The sequence below is a fragment of the Puma concolor genome, chromosome A2 (assembly GCF_028749965.1).
Source record: "Puma concolor isolate L17-30 chromosome A2, mPumCon1.1.hap2, whole genome shotgun sequence".
Classification (NCBI taxonomy): domain Eukaryota; kingdom Metazoa; phylum Chordata; class Mammalia; order Carnivora; family Felidae; genus Puma; species Puma concolor.
Window position 1 is genome coordinate 55,356,781 of NC_141668.1, and position 17,153 is coordinate 55,373,933.

The 17,153-nt window shown below is 40.2% G+C and overlaps 1 protein-coding gene across 2 annotated transcripts in view; it reads left to right on the forward strand.

The window, feature by feature from the left end:
• The window catches only part of RAPGEF5 (Rap guanine nucleotide exchange factor 5), a 227,507-nt gene that overhangs the window by 30,576 nt on the left and 179,778 nt on the right, over positions 1-17,153 (forward strand). For both annotated transcript variants that reach the window (XM_086694511.1, XM_086694502.1), the window contains exons 2-5: positions 8,124-8,174; positions 10,154-10,260; positions 15,131-15,252; positions 16,935-17,103. In XM_086694511.1, coding sequence (XP_086550637.1) covers positions 8,124-8,174; positions 10,154-10,260; positions 15,131-15,252; positions 16,935-17,103 — 449 coding nt within the window. The remainder of the gene's footprint in view (positions 1-8,123; positions 8,175-10,153; positions 10,261-15,130; positions 15,253-16,934; positions 17,104-17,153) is intronic.

Here is a 17,153-nt window from a genome sequence, read left to right on the forward strand (position 1 = left end):
AGATTCTGTGTCCCCCTCTCTCTCTGCCCCTCTGCTGCTCATGCTCACACTCTCTCTCCCTCAAAAGTAAACATTAATACACACACACATACACACACACACACTGTATATACTCTTGCTGCATAGTAAACCACTTAAAACAGAATTGAGAAGAGAAAGGAAGGTTGGTGGCAGTGGCATGGCAGAGGTGGCCATGGGTTTCATAGATTTGGAGGTGGTAATCGTACATTTAGCACTTGGCTTGAGATTCTGGAACATCAGGTACGGTGACCAGGGGAAGAGCCACCACTGGGTGGTCAGCCCCTGCGACACGCTGTGGAAAGGACTTGATTTGCAGAAGGGTTAAGTAAGTACTGGGGGTTGCAAGGCTGGTTGAGAAGAGATGGGAGACCTCTACAAATGGAGGCAGGAGGCAATATATCTAGTAGCAGCTAAAGACAAGTGTTAGAAGGTTTGGGAAAGAGATTAGTCATGGGAGGCTCGGGGCTTACATGGGCTTCCTCCGGCATTTGTGTGGCTCACAGGAAGAGCAAGGTGTGGAAATGCAGAGAAATGCGGGGAGGAGAGGTCACGGCAAGGGCTTAGACACAAAAGTGAGAATGTGCACAGTTGGCAGAGTAAAAATCGAATGGTGGGCCTGGCTAGAGCAGAGGGTTTGTAGGGGAGAAGTGTGGCAAGGTATCGTCGATGGTATCCACTGCTTGAACACTCAAGGAGAGTAAGATGTGGATTTTAAATAAGTATTTAGTAAAGATAAGGTGATAAGCAAGATGTTTTAGGGAGATGAATCTGATTTGTGTGAAGGTACTAGGGGTCCAAGTCGGCAGGGAGACAAGTAGGGTCATTCTGTTGTGCAGCCTGAGATAGCATTTAGCAAAGACATAGAAGCTTGATTTTAAAATAACATTGGATTGTTTTTTGAAACTTTATTTGTGGGAAGGAAGAAGGCCATTACTTTTTTTTTCTTAACTTTTCCTTTTGAAATGATTTCAGACTCAGAATTTCTACAAATAGTGTAAAGAGTTCTCTTATAACCTTCATCCAGCTTCCCCAAATGTTAACATTTTATGTAACCATAGTACTTTTGGCAAAACCAGCATTCCTAGTCAATCAACTCAAAATAGACCTCATTTTGGTCTCCAGTTGTCCAGCCATGGTCCTTATCCTAGTGCAAGATCGCACATGGCCTTTGGTTGTATTTCCTTTGGTCGCCTCCAACCTGGGAGAGTCCCTCAGTATTTCTTGGCCTTTGATAGTTTTGACAATTTTTGTGGAATTACAGTCGTAAATTGAAGAGTGTCCCTCAATTTGTAGTTGTTTTCACATTGAATTCAGGTGTGCAGTTTTACAAAAATGTCATAAAAATGCCTTCCTCAGTGTATCCTTTCAGCAGGCAAATGATGTCAATATGTCTCATGATTGGTGATAACTTTTGTAAATTTGGGTCAGGTCTGCCATGCTCCTGAAAAGTTACTCTTTTTTTGCTCCATACTCATTAGTGTCTTGTGAGAAGCCACTTTGACACTTTGCAGACAGCCTGTATATCACACTTGTGTCCACTAATTTTGGCATCCACTGATTTCTTTCTTTTCTGCAACATTCAGTACTGTGATATTTGCCTAATGGTGATTTTGTTTTCCTCTTACTGAATTTAGTAATTGGAGTTATTCTGTAAGGAAGACTGTCCACACTCCCTCCACCCCTCTTGACTCAACATTTGTTTACTCAATCATTTACATCCATATGGACTCGTGGGTATTTATTCTGCGGGTTATAATGCAACACTTTGATTATCTTGCTGCTCCTGTTGTCTTGGTGGGAGTGTCTCCATGTTGGCCACTGGGAAAAGGGTTCATCTTGGAGTCCAGATGTGACTCAGGGGGTTGATGTTAGTACACGAAGGGAATTCAGTAACAAGTGGAGATAAGTAAGCTTGCTAATTTAACTGTTCCAAAATCGTTAGGGACTTGATTCCTAAATTTTAAAGGCTTTTCTGTGATTGCATTAACCAAAGCTCACCGTGTTAGGTAGAACTATTCCCTTGCTTGTAAATGCAGCAAGAAGAAAGATTTTCCCAAGAACTGAATAAAAACCAAGTTTTTGACACATTAGGGTTTGTTTCTGTTGCACCTATTGTGTATGTTTTCCCAGAAGCTGCTGGTTCTTGCTGATTTATTTCCCTAGGCAGGCAAGATTTTGAAATATTTGTAAGTATTCCTAGAACCCACTTTAATTTTCTCCTTCAGGTTTTAAGTGGGGCAAACATGTTTACATTAGAAGAGAGTCCTTTAATAATGGGAAGTAAAAATTAAATGTAATGCTACAGATGCCATTTAAAGGGTATGCCTTTTCAGAAGGGGTGTAGGTCCTGCACTTTTCTGCAGCGACGAAGGTAACTTGGCTCAGGGCTGTGTCTGAGATGGGGTATATATAACACACATAACACAAACGGGTACAAGGTGGTATTTCCAGAAACACTGGCTCTTTGTTTTTACATGAGCCAGACAGAGAAGCTCACCCAGAGATGCCTGTGCTGTTGGTCAAAAGACTTGTACTTCTACTCTGTTCTAAACTCAGCCAGGCCTGCAAGGGAGGTGATGTTTGAAGAGTGCTCCAAGTCTCACAGTTGAAGTGGATGGTGAGAGGTTCAAATCGCCAATTCTAGCCACTCATTTGCACAGTGGTTGCACAATAGAACCACCTGGGGAGCTTGGCAAAAACCACCCAGGTCCGGCTTCTAGAGGTTCTAATTCTGTGGTCTGCGGTGGGACATGAACACCTGATTCATTTTTCTCTTTAGTTTCTCAGATGGCTCTGGTAGACATCCAGAGTTGAGAACCATTGGATCTAGTGCTATGTGTGATTTCTAAATGCAGTGAGATGCACTCATTTCTCATGTGACTTTTGAATCATCACAGTCTATGTTATAAGAGACACCTATGGAGCAGTGACTACAGAGGGGTGTGGGCTGCAAACTTGGGTAAATTTCTTAACCTCTTTAAGAGTAGTTCTTTCATCTGCAAAATAGAATTAATAGTATCTACCTCATAGTTTTTCATGGATTAAGTGGTATGTTGCATGTAAAATACTTAGCACAATGTCTAGCATATGGTAGAAACTCAATTACTATTGAATAGCATGAAGCATATTATAGCAGAGTGGTGGCTTTGGAATCAGTCACTTTTGTTTCAGTCCTGACTCTAACTTTCCAGCTCTGGGACTTGAAGTAAATTTCTTAATTTCTCTGTCAGGCCTCTTTTCTGTGAAAAACATGAATAGGTGGGTGCAGTTACTATTAAGGGAAAGAGCTCAAGACAAAGGAGGTGCTCAGTGTTTCCGTCACTTTTCCTTTCACTCTGCTTTCTTAACACCTCACGGGGCCTTGTGGAATAATACAGTTTTGAAAACATTATTGACTGTGTTGAGAAGGTGCTATTACACATGGCCTTTGTGGCTGTAAATGACTGGTGGGAGCACACCCCTTGGAGCCCTGAAGAAATGGTTGTGGACCTGACCCTTGACGAGAGCTTGCAGAGGGATGGTGTTGGGCCCTCCCCATGCTTCCCTTTCAGCAATTGGCTCGTGTCTCCAGCTTGCATAATGCCTAACTTGTGATGCTGTGTAATTCTCAAGCTCACATACTGGCTGGAGTTCTGTCCCTTTTACCTTGATTGGGCTTTGATTGACCTGGAATTGTTACCCTGGGGCTTAAAAAGGACTCACAGTCTTAGAACTCTACTGGACAGCCTGCTAAGTCACAGCTCTGGTTGTTTCAGTCACTAGTAGTCTCTTAACGTAGGGACCCTCCAGGAACTTAGGAAGCTTTTTGGTTTCCTAGGATTGTTAAGTAATGTAAGTGTGCTCATTCCACTTTGATGTCTTCATCTTCTACTTGATCACCCAGAATAGGGAAATGACAATGGTTGAAGGTGACAGAAACTTATGTCAGGAACTGAATTCTCAAGGCATTAATACATTTGATAGCTCTTAATCGTTCCTCTTTGAAATAGAGCAGGTCGTGCTTCTGTGGGGATTGAAATGATTCACTCTTTCTTGTTTCTTTTCTCTCTCACCTTGGTCACCTAAGCACTTCACCTCAATCTAAGAGAGTTTTAAGGCATATCATTTAAGAGATGATAAAAAAAATGTGCTGTAAGTCTATCATACAGTATAGTAAGATATTTTCACTGACTCTGGAATGAGTTCTGTCCTTGGTTCAGACTCAGCATTTTGGGCCATTATACTTTAACTTTAGTGAACACCTAACTTGAAAAAAAATGAAGGTAATACATGATAGCTAACCAATTACCCTTTTGAGTTATGCCATTATTTTTTTTAGTAGAAGTTCATTTGTTAATATTAAAGGGTTGCAGTTTTCTAATACATGTTTAAAATATGAAAAGTATCTGCCTGGAATCATTTAGGGAATCATTTTCCATGGTTCACTAAAGTGGGAAGGAGAAGAAATAAATTTGAATTAAAATCTAATTTTATTTATTTATTATTTATTTATTTATTTAGAGAGCATGTGCACACAAGCAGGGGAGAGACAGAGAGAGAGAGAGAGAGAGAGAGAGAAAATCTTAAGCAGGCTCCACAACCAGTGCAGAGCCCAACGTGGGGCTCAGTGTGACAATGGTGAGATCATGACATGACCCTAACTCAAGAGTCAGATGCTTAACTGACTGAGCCACCCACGTGCCCCAAGAGAGGGCCATTTAAAAGAGGACCCTCTGTATCAATGGGACCATCCATCCAAGATTATAGAGTAAGTTGATGAGGAAATCAGGATCAAGGAAAAGAATTTACGGGTTTAAAGTATTCTTTAGGTCTTACGTGTTCTGGTAAGTGGATTTCTAGATCAGGAATCATATCATGTACATGTGTATGTTTGTGGAAGTTCCCACAATGCCTGGCAAGGAGCTCAGTAGGTGCTTTGTAAATGAGAAATGAATGGAAGTTAGTTGTCACAGGAAGGGTCCGATAAAGCCCTGGAACTCCGAGAGGAGAAATAAAACCAAGGGATTCAAAGATGGAATGAAAACAGCTGATGGTATATTAGGCAAAGAATATCGAAATGGAGAGGGGTGCAATTTTAAGGGTGTTCTTGTGACAGATACTCTTTCAGGTAAATGTTGGAGAGCAATCCACGAGGTGATTTAGAGCAATGATGCTCAGATTCCTAGAAGTTGCCCCCACCATTCCTCTGATAAAATTACATCATTTCCCAATACCTCTTAAAAACGAGGTGATGGAGGGGTACCTGGGTGGCTCAGTCGGTTAAGCATCCAACTTCAGCTCAGGTCATGATCTCATGGTCCCTGTGTTCCAGCCCTGTGTCGTGTTCTATGTCTGTCTCTGCCCCTACCCTGCTCATGTTCTGCCTCTCTCTCTCTCTCTCTCTTTCTCTCTCTCTCTCTCTCTCTCGAAAATAAATAAGCATTAAAAAAAAATTTTTTTTTAATGAGGTAATGGATAGACTATTCCATGTTTTTTTTTTCTATAGGTCTTTGACACTTGTTATTTTGGGTCAATACCAGCAACTGACAAAAAGCGGTCTCTGAAGTACAGAGTTATGGTAGTTGTTTTAAGTTGAACACCTCAGAACTTTAGAGTGTTATGAGGAGCTCTGTGGTTTCCTGGAGCCCAGCTGAGTTTGAGAACAGCTTTCTCAGAGCTTTAATGAAACAAAGCCCTCCTGGGACCAGTTAAGAGAGTGCTTCGTAGGAGTTGCTGACAACAAATGTAGGTATTGTGTTCTGGAAAAGGCAGTTCTTGTTAAGTTGCTCTTGTCGATTCCCTGTGGACTAGTAGCTTATCTGTTACTGTTATCTAGTCAGCATGGAAGAATCTCCTGGCTTTATTTACTCACCTTACCAATCTTTTGAAACCAGCCATCCACAGGGAAGTTTCTGTGAAGTAGGATTGTGTGAGTGTAACACTAGTGTTGAGACGCCAGATTTAGGTTGGCAGCTGAAAGAAAGGAAGTGGTTTGCTTTCTCCTCTGAATGTGTCCCTACCTAGCTCTTGAGAACCTGTTTCTACCTAAAAGCTTGCTTGCTTGCTTGCTTGCTTTCTTTCTTTCTTTCTTTTTTTAAAAACTAAATCATGTGAAGTAGTTGCTTTTCTGAGCTGATTCAGGCAATTAGATGAGTAACAAAGACTGTCAGTCCTGGCCTGCCAGATTGATTTTTAAAAGTCTGTTTAAGGGGGAAAAGAAAAAATCACTTATGATGATTCATCTTGAAATGATAAAGCTAGTGCATATGCAAATTTTAAATTGTTTGGTATTTCAATAAGTGAATATATTACGTAGGCCCAGACGACAGAAGGCCTGAGAAGGGCTGATTTGGAGCGTGTATAGACGACACCAGAAGGGGTGGGTGGATGTTTTATTTTAAGACCTGGGGATTAAAAATGGCCTATCTACCTTTGTGAATTTCCTTTCCTTTGAAGCCGCAGCAAATCTTTAGCAGAATATACCGATTGGCATTTCTGAATAGAGTCTATATATTCATTTCAGTTTAATTAAGATAAGTAATATGGGAGGCATGTGCAGTGGGGAAGATGCAGAATGGGAATTCTGTCTTAGGTTAAGGCTTGGTGGAAGGTTTGGATGCTGGAAAACCATGACTGGCAGGGAATGTTTTGTAATTTAGCAAATGATCCTGAGAACTGGAGGCGGCAGAGTAAAAGACTATGGGATCTGAAAAGGCAGCAAGCCTTGGAATAGAGGTGTAAAGAGCTTTTAAACATAGGTTGGGAGCTCAGTAAATGTTAGTTGCTCTGTTCTTTTTCTCCTACCACAATGGGAAATGATAATAGTTTTCTATTGTGCTGAAGCATATGTGGGTGATGGTGCGGCTTACTGGATTGTTAGGTAGGAAAAATTAGCTCCCACCATTCAAATCATTCAGCAGATACTTAATGGATAGATGTAAATATCTCGAAAGAAATGATTTATTTGTGTGCAAGGTTGTGTGCTAGTGCTGTGAAAGCAAAGCCCTATAAACTGCCAGCACTCCCTCAAGGAGCTTAAGGATGAGTTAGGCAAATGCACACAGAGAATGACAGCCAACAGCCCAGAGCATCCAGGAGCTGCCACATGACTAGTAGAGAGAAGCAGAGCTGTGAAGAGGGACAAACCCCAGTGGACTGGGACAGGGGGAGGCGCTTCACCTAGGAGGTGACTGCACGAAACCTGGACTTCAGAGTCAGGTGGGGAAAAAAAGGGCACTGGGTGGCTACGTTGGTTGAGTGTCCACCTCTTGATTTCAGCTTAGGTCATGATCTCATGGTTCATGAGATCACATTGGGCTCTGCACTGACAGCGCTGAGTGTGCTGGCAATTCTGTCTGTTTCTCTCTGCCCCTCTCCCATTTGCTCTCTATCTCTCTCTCTCAAAATAAATAAGTAAACATTAAAAAAAAAAGACTAAGTCCAGTGGGATCCAGGGAAGTGTCAAGAAGGTGGAGGACTCTGTAATGTGGAGAATGGTGTGAGCCCAGGCAAGTAGGAATGGGGGCCTCTCCTGATGAGTGGGTCTTGTCATGGAGGGAGGTGGAAGGAGAATCCTGGAAACCTGTTGGAGGCAGACAGGTGCTGGTTTGGATTAACTCACATAAGCAGTTAGAGATGCACTGTAAGTCAAGGGGGCAACTTGGGGGCATTTGTTGAGTTGAGGTTTGCAGGATGGCCTGCGGGGGCATGACCAGAGGGCAGGGAGATCCACTGAGAAGCTGAGGCAGCAGTTCAGATGTATAGTGGTGAACCTCTGAGTGAGTGGGTGAAAGAGGAAATGAAAAGGAAAGGATAAACAGAATCAATATCACATGGAGATTAAATGACAAGTATGAAAACATCCCAGTCTTTTTAATGTGCTTCTTAAAGTTAGATGAGATGCTATTCAAATGGAATAATCTGTCCCATTTGAATGAATGCCGACCAGATGGTTACACTGAATGAGAATAAAGACGTTAATCCTCTATGGCCTATGACTTGAGATTTAAACACATTTTTTGGCTTGGACAACTGCTGGGCCTGCCATGTTGCAGACATAGTCTCTTACAGTACAAAGATTTGTTTGGTTTTAATTGTTTTTCCTCTTCTTTCTTTCAAAATAGACTCTATCGAGAAGAATTTCCAATCCATACCTTGAGCACACTCCTTCCCAGGTATGATTCTTTTCTCTTACTGCATTTTCTGAAACAATGATTTATAAATCCTGGTGTAGACTCTTCTAGGTACAGCCCTTGGCTTTGCTCCTGGTCAGGCCGTCTCCCTCACCTGGGGATGACACAACTGAAGGTGTTTGAGATGCTCTGATAATTGTGGCATGGTGCAAGATGTTCACCAGATAGGAAAAAAGTATTTTCCCATCTTCCAAGTCCTTACATAAATGCAGAGTTAATACATAATATATATTTTTCGATTTGTTGTGTTGATATCCGCTATTTTAAAAATACTGTGTGTCTATTTTACACTAAAACCTTTGTGTAAAAGGGGATTATCTTTATAGTTACCTAATAATATAATATCTCTGTATGCTCATTGGAAAAAGATGGGGAAGACTTCATTGTGTTACATTTAAAAATCGGTTGGCAGAGTTTTTTTTTGTTTTGTTTTGTTTTTTGTTTTAAAAAAATTTTTCTTTTTTTAATGTTTATTTATTTTTGGCAGAGAGAGAGAGACAGAGCATGAGCAGGGGAGGGGCAGAGAGAGAGGGAGACACAGAATCCGAAGCAGGCTCCAGGCTCTGAGCTGTCAGCACAGAGCCCCGATGCGGGGCTCGAACTCACAGACCGCAAGACCATGACCTGAGCCGAAGTCGGACACTCAACCAACCGAGCCACCTAGGCGCCCCTGTTTTTTGTTTTTTAAGAGTAACAAGAGACTTGTGATCATTGTGAGGTCTCGAACTTTTGGGCCTTGTTCACTACTATATCTCCAGCTTCTAGAATGGGGCCTGGTAGCTGCTCATCAAATGTTTTTTGAATGACTGAGTGAATGAATACTGGTACCTTGTCAGGACCCATCAAGTGTCAGCTAACTTGTACCTCTTTTAGGGAAGTACTGTCTGTCATCTGACTTGGTGTAGAGTTTTCGCGTGTTTTTTTTGTTTGTTTTTTAATACACAGTTTTAACATGTTAAAAATAAATAACTTCCTGCCATTCTCACTTTGTCATCAGGCTGTATTTGGGAGGTGATAATAGGAATACTAGAGAAGCATAAGATGGGGTTAAAGTGTTCCCTGTCAAGACATAGTCAATATATTATCCATCGGTTTGCTTCAAGAGAAGATATAAAATATTTTACAGATGCACAATTGTGTAGGTGCAGAAAGAGTTCACCAAGAAACAAGTAAACACCTGTAAGCACGCATCCCCAGTATACATTGATTTTCAAGAACCTTTACTTATGAAGACTGTTCATTTTTACTTTGCTTCTTTTGTGAGGTAGCATTGTACTATGGAGGAAGGTGCCAATTACAGAGAAAGAAGGTAGGTATACAAAGTAGGACGTAGAGCTCTCTAGATCTAAGGAATAGCCTCCTTCAACCTCCCAGAATCGGAAATACATACGGATGTGTTAGGAGATTCAAAAGGAAGTTAAATAAAATTTTCATCAGCTAGGTGGAATCATGAAGTAGGTGAAACCAGAATGCTTGGAATTAACTATGAGCTCTGCAGCTGAGTGAAGCTTAAAAGCAAAGCAGACCGTAGCCCTATCGCATTGTGTCAGAGTGTGAGATGTTCACTAGACAGGAAAAAATTACTATCCTCTCTTCCAAGACTTTTACATGAATGCATTATCAATATGGCAGAGTCATATGTTATAAATATTCTTCCATTTGCTGTATTAATAGAAACAGTGTTTTTAAAAAAAAATTGATAATTTGCTCTGGAAACTTCATATAAAAGATGATTCATGGCTAAAGCAGTTTAGCATTTGGAAAATAGTTATTGTAGCTTTAATAGCACAAGTGGACCAATTGCAAAAATAAAATAGGCAGTTGTTTGTAGTTATGTAGGCTAAAATGTTTTAAAATTAGGGAGGTGGTCATGATTTTCTTTCATGTATAGTATGCTGTTGGCGGCTCACAAATTATATTATTCTGAATCTACAGAGAATATTTGTCCTTTTCCATTTTAGATTTATGGAGAGAATTCTTCTTGTGCGGGAAGAGCATTGAGGAATATTATTATTGTTCAGGCTGCTGACCTGATAAAAGACAGAGTGAACCTCAAGGGATTTTACAGGTAACACAGTTTTCTAACACCTTGTCAGAAATTCTCCTTGAGGAGAAAAAAAACAAAAACAAAAAACCCCAAAATGTGATAAAATGATAAAGTTGATCACAGAGAGATGGGCTATATCAGTGCTGGGAGGGTTTGTTTGAAGTGTCCGTTTGGGGTACTGGTGGTGGTTTTTCTTTTAGTTAAATTCAGCTGAGTATTTGCTAACAGGAGACTCCTGGTTCTGAAGTTAGGGTGTGGAATCTCCAGCAGCAGGTGTGGATGAGTTCCTCAGAGACTCTCTGCTCTGCTTCCTCTGAAACGTGATGGTTTATAAGATTTTTATTGGGCATGTGCTATAATGCGACTTCAGTAAATATAGGTCCCCTCTTCAGGAATCTTACCAAGGCTTTTTGAGGACTTGTTGGGGGCCCATGGGAGAGGGGAACTTGTGCTCTGAGTTGCCAGGTGAGGATGAGCCCCTCCTCAGGCCCTGCAAGGAGGGGGAAGGGCAGGTCCAAAGAGCTGGCGTTTCTCTGCCTTGACTTGTGAATAAGGGGGTGGGGGTATGAGAGTAAATGGATGGGCTAATGGTCAGTTTTAAAGCGGCTGGACTAAGAATGGTCACTTAGTAAGTTTAGAACACGTTTTCATTCATGGAGCCATTTGAAGAAAAAACAAAAGTAAATTGTCAGCTTTTTATTTTGTCAAGTAAAGGTATTAAGCCATATCAAACAATACCAAATTAAAATGATAAAAATTGAACAAAAAGAGAAAACTATGGCATTTATTACCATTATTTTTTCTTACTGAAAAGATTGCAATATATCACAAAGAACAGGAAGAGTACTCATTAAAAATGTTACCAAAAAAAAGTAGGAAAGATCCTCAGAATAAAGGATATTTCTTTAAGTTAACTCAGCTTTATCACAAATTCATTGTAATATTCCTGTTTTTTCCATTTGTCACAGTTGAGAAAAATTTCATCATGGCATGGGTTTGGGGGATAGTGGTTCTCAACCTGTTTGAGTAAGAAGACTCCCATTTTATTGAGACATGACTGAAAATGCACAATTCTTAAGGGTACAGCTTGAGAATTGTTAATTATTATATACACCTATGTAACTATTATCCACACCTTAGATAGTTCCTTCATGTTCTTTTCTAGTCACTAACTATCCCATGCTACCAACTTCTTTCTAATCAGACACTTGGCAGAAACTGTTTTCTGAGGCACCATTGAGCAAGGGTAGGAGGGAGGGTGGGAAAACTATAATGAATTATTACTTTAAAATCCCATATTTAATTAACCACATTAGTATATACATAGGTCTTGAAAAACATGACCCACGTTAGACATGATGTGTTCTGTTGACAAAACATGTTGTGTATATGGACTCATGAACCTCTTGAAAAAAGCTTCCCCTCCCCCCTATAAGGGAGTCATAGTCCAAGGTCTGAGAACCTTTCGTTGAGAGCCTAGGCCAAGTAGACAACAACAGGGGGGAAGAGAGGCTGCAGTCATGGCTAGACTACTTCACATAGAGGCTTTGTAGTTTTTTTTTTTTTTAACAGATATGATATCAACGTTTTGTTTTGTTTTGTTTTGTTTTGTTTTTATTTATCTTTGGGACAGAGAGAGACAGAGCATGAACGGGGGAGGGGCAGAGAGAGAGGGAGACACAGAATCGGAAACAGGCTCCAGGCTCCGAGCCATCAGCCCAGAGCCTGACGCGGGGCTCGAACTCACGGACCGCGAGATCGTGACCTGGCTGAAGTCGGACGCTTAACCGACTGCGCCACCCAGGCGCCCCTAACAGATATGATATCAATTTTAAATCCATCTGATTTTTTTTTTCATTTTTTAAAAACTAAAACAGGGTGGATAAGTCTTTGGTCTAGTCTTAAGCAGGCTCCTAGGATTCATTTTACCTACCACACAAGGCTATGTGTAAGATCTGTCATTGTCCTCAGTTTCTTTATGTGGTCTCCATGGATATAGAAGGGAAAAAAGCATTGGGAGATATACATTAATAAGGTTCATGGAAAAGAACCATCCATGTCACTTAGAACATATTTAGTGTTCAGTGGGAGTAGAAAGGGGAGAGAGCATGTGCTGTGCTATTTCAGATTCCCAGTGGTTGGGCCAGAACTTCTTATTTTTAATTAACCAAGGATTTAATTAGTGCCTTGGGTTTAAAGATAAAGTGCTAATATGGTTGCCTAGGATGAGTCCTTTTCATTTGGTAGTAAATCAAGGTAAGGTGTTCCCCATGTACTACATGAGAATTACTTTCAAAATGTTGAGATGTTTTCTATTGCTTTTGCACTCGAAGAAAAATCATATTGGTTTCTGAGACTTCAAATAGGTCTCTAAATACCATCACCCCATTTACATTTGAGATTAGGGTCCTGTCTGCAGTACCGTGAATTAATTGCTAAAAATGCAACTGGAGGCAGAAGGAGACCAGGAGAAATCAAATTTTCAGCTCCAGAAATGGGTCAAATTAATGTTTTGTTGTAACAGCCACACTGGCCTTATAGCTAATCACCTCCATATCGAATGTTCCCACCTAGTGTTGCAACTGTAGTTAGATCTACATGTACCCACAACGGTTTCTGGATTCAGTACAAGGCTGGAGTAAGAACTGCTGCGGGTGTTGAGATTGCTGCCTTCCATGCATACCTTTTTTTCCTCGCTGCTCTCCCCTAAGTCCTGTAGGTTTGGGTATGGGAGCTGGATTGTTGCAGACCTGGCCAGCAAGTCAGGGGAGTGGGAGTTCAATGCAGGGGCACCTCACCTCATTTTGTTTGCTTTGGTGATGTTAATAGTGTTTATCCCTATCCCTAATGGTGTGTTCCCTGGTGTAGATGGATTAATGAAGGATATTTGAAACATAATTTGATAAAGTTGGGGATAGAGAAGAAAGGGATCATGGGCAACTGAAACCATAGCTTGCTGGCTGGGGGTTGGGGGAGCTCTTATTAACTAGCGTTGTCATGGCAATATCCTGTTTGGGAATATAGACTCAGCCCCGCTGCCCAAGACAGAGTGAGCCCTTCCCATGGAGAAGGTAGAGCTGGGGAACTGGGGCTCCCAGCATCACCTGGGCCCCATCCAGCCATACTACATCAGAATCTACACATTAACCAAATCCCCCATGTGCTTCTAAACACACTTTTGAGAAGCCCCAGTCTAAGAAACTTGTTCCCCATCATCTGCGAGCAAGCAAACGTATTCACCCACCTAGTCACCTTTTGCAAGTTGCCTCTTTAGTTTGTTAGTAAATGTTTGGTTGTGTCCTATTCCAGGTGAGAACAGACTGAGGACTGGATTGTTCTGAGAAAAGGATTACAATAATACAGTGTTTAAATCCCTGGGATAAAAGTACTTTACAAGCCCAAAGATGCTGGCTAATTGACAGAGGCGTTGAGGAATTAATTAACACTTTGAGCCTTTAACATAAAAGGTGTCTTATAGAATTAGAAGTTAATATTGACTGTTTTGTCTAATTGCCTAGTTTATTGCAATCTGTTTTCTCTTTTTTCAGAAAACATCCATTTATTTGACAGTTAATCTTTCTAATGTCTTAAAGCTAACCTTCAAGTGAACATGTCTGGTGTTGCCCTAATCACCTTAGAGTACCTTTCAAATAGTGGCACTTTACCAAAAAAAAAGTTAGACTTACCCAAGCTGGGATATTTGTTGAAATATCTTAACAGAGGGGCTCAGTTGGTAGAGCTTGTGACTTGATATTTGGGGTTATGAGTTCAAGCCCCACATTGTGCATAAAAAAAACTCAAAACCCCAAAACCAGATATCTCAGTAAGAAAAGCTTATTTTTCCTTCACACCTGAAAATACGACATCTCATGGCAATATGTTTCTGTTTTAGGAATAAAATATTGACATGTTTAGGTTCTTAAATACCAAACATTGAATAAAGATAACCATTTACATGATACATTTTTTTAAACGAAACATCTTGGTGACTTTTTTTTAAGGGAGAGTAATTTTCAGTGAGATTTTTGCAAATGAAAAACCATATTTCAGGAACTTGTCTTCTTGTGGTTTTTCATTTGAGGCTGATAAAGATGGAAAAGTGGCATGAAAATACTGCTTGTAGTGCCCAGATTGGGGCATTCTTCAAATGCAGTTGTGGATCTTAAAACAGATTGCAGAGGATATTTTTGCATATGTGGTGAGTGGAGTCTATCACGCACAGCTGGGTTTATGGGTTTGTGATCTAGGCTGCATGGCCATATCACTTAGACTATATTGAAAAGATTAATGGTCATATTTATTGTTCTTGGAGACAAATTTGAGGATTTAATCTGTAGAGTAGCAAACAAAACTCTTTAGCACTCTCTATGGTCCCAACTTTGAGTAATCTTGGAATTAATTGGTTCTCAAAAGACTGAACAAAAGTTGATCGCCATCACTTTTTGAGGTACTTGTTTTACCAAGGCAGAAGCATTATCTTTATATAAAGCATTGCTAAATTTATTCCTTCATTTATTCAAATGTGTATTGAGAGCTTACCTGTGTATCTGAACTGTTGTAATTTTGGGGGTCTAACGGTGAGGTATATACATAGTTGCTGATATCTTGAAAATGATTCTGAAGTGAGGAAAGCAGATAGTATTCATTTGGAAAGATGTACAATTACTAAACGTTGGGTGATTGAAGCAAGAGTATAAGAGGATATGATTCCAAGTGTTCCTGAGGAAGTGATATTTCAGCTGAAATTGGAAAGATGAGTAAGAGGTGCCGATTCATTATTATTGAGTCGCTTGTTTAAAAAAGCTTATGAAACGGATGATATTAAATATCAATTATTTGGCAAATGAGTTGCAACAATGTCTTAACCATGAATGGCTTCCCTTTTGTTCAGGAGGAGCTGTGTTGGGTCAGAGCTGGTAGACTGGCTTCTAGAACACTGTCCCTTTGTCCAGTGCAGATCTATGGCCATAGGGGTCTGGCAGCTCCTACTGGATATGGGAATTATGTTATCAGGTTAGTATCATATGTTTTGAAAGCACAGAGCATTATTTTATTAAGCTACCAGAACAAAATTTACTTGACTTTTCTAGAGGATGTTACAATCTGGATGGAAATTGCTTTTGCAGGTAAATGTTTGCATTCTCTCATATTTTGTAACTAAAAGTGACCAGTCATCTTTTGACGGTTATTTTGCACATCTTTTATAAAAATAATTAGGTACTTGCTGATTCACAGACTACTACCTGTAAGAGTTTTTCCCTTACCTTCTCCTCTACCCAAAAGGCTCCTAACAGATTTTTTTGTTTTGTTTTTTAAATTTTAAATGTTTATTTATTCTTGAGAGAGAGAGAGAGAGAGAGAGCGTGAGCAGGGGAGGGGCAGAGAGAGAGGGAGACACAGAATCTGAAGCAGGCTCCAGGCTCTGAGGTGTCAGCACAGAGCACGAACCACAAGATCATGACGTGAGCCAAAGTCGGCCACCTAACCGACTGAGCCACCCAGGTGCCCCTCAGTTGTTATTTTTTTTTTTTTTTTTAATCAGAGACATCTTTAGTTGTTCTAAATGTGTGATTTGTCTAGGTGTACTTAGAATAATTATCAGAAACTGATTTTATGAGTGGAATGTGTATGCCATTTAATTGACTAATCATGAACAATTAGAGATATGACCTATGAAAATTAGCTGTTTAAAAAGAGCACAAAATTGATGTTAACTAGCAACTAAAATAGATGGCAGATATCTCTTTTCCTAATTGAGCCCTGGGAATTGAAGAATTAGAAGTCAAGCAATCCAGATTCTTTATTTGGCTCTATCATGAAGGTTCTAGTTAGTCACTAGGAAGCCCCTTTTTCCCTCTAAGTAATAAATCTTGAGGGTCAGAGAACATAGTAAGGTTGAGAAAGGCATACCCCACGTGCCAGTGTGCAAGAGGAGTACAGATGGGGATGTGGGTGTAATTTCAAGGCATTATTAACACCTAGCACCTGATACTCTCACATTGAAAATCAGTGACTATCTTTGAAGAATGTTACCTGCTTGCTTGTGAGGTTCATGTTAGTGGTGAGCAAAAAAAATTACGTGTTAATGTATTTTTGGATCAGTCCTTGATTTCTTTTAAAACAACCTTGATAGCATTGATATTTTTTGCTAGATAATTCTTAGTTGTAGGGGCCTGTCTTGTACATACAGGATGTTTAGCACCAGATGCCAGTAGCACCCTCTAGTAATGACAACCAAAAATGTCTCCAGACATTGCCAAGTGTCCCTTGGGGGCACAGTCATTACCCCTCCCCCCCCCACCCAATTGAGAACCACTGGTTTGAAACTTGTCATAGTGTTACACTTGTATATGACTAACGTAATTAAACGTATTAGTTTGCCTTGGGACATGTAAAAAAAAAATTCTCCCCACTTTTCGAATTGCTACTGATTTCACCTGTCTCTGAAGCACATAAGTCATAAAATACATATGAAGATGCTGGCTAAGGCCTCAAGTAATAAAAATTGGGTTGGTCAGTAAGTCCCCTTTAATTCAGTGGGATTGTAAACATGAATGGATTTAGAATATATAATTATAGTCCTTCCCCTGGGTTCTCATAATAATTAGTAGGGCTTTCAATTTATTATTTGGTTTATGACTCTGTTAATAATATACTTTGAGAAACGGACCCACCCCTTTTTTTGTTTCCAACAGTGGACCAGAATTTATACTTTCAAGATACCTATGTTTTCTACCAGTTTTCATCTGATGAATGTAGCTATTTGTACTGTGAATTTGAAAGAGAAGAAGAATGGCAGAATGGTGTCAAACTTTTACTGCAACTTGTGCCTCTCATTCCTGCCAAAGCTGGCATCTGTGAGCTGTAAGTAGATGTTCTTTTTTGTTCCATTATAAAATTATACTCATTCAGAG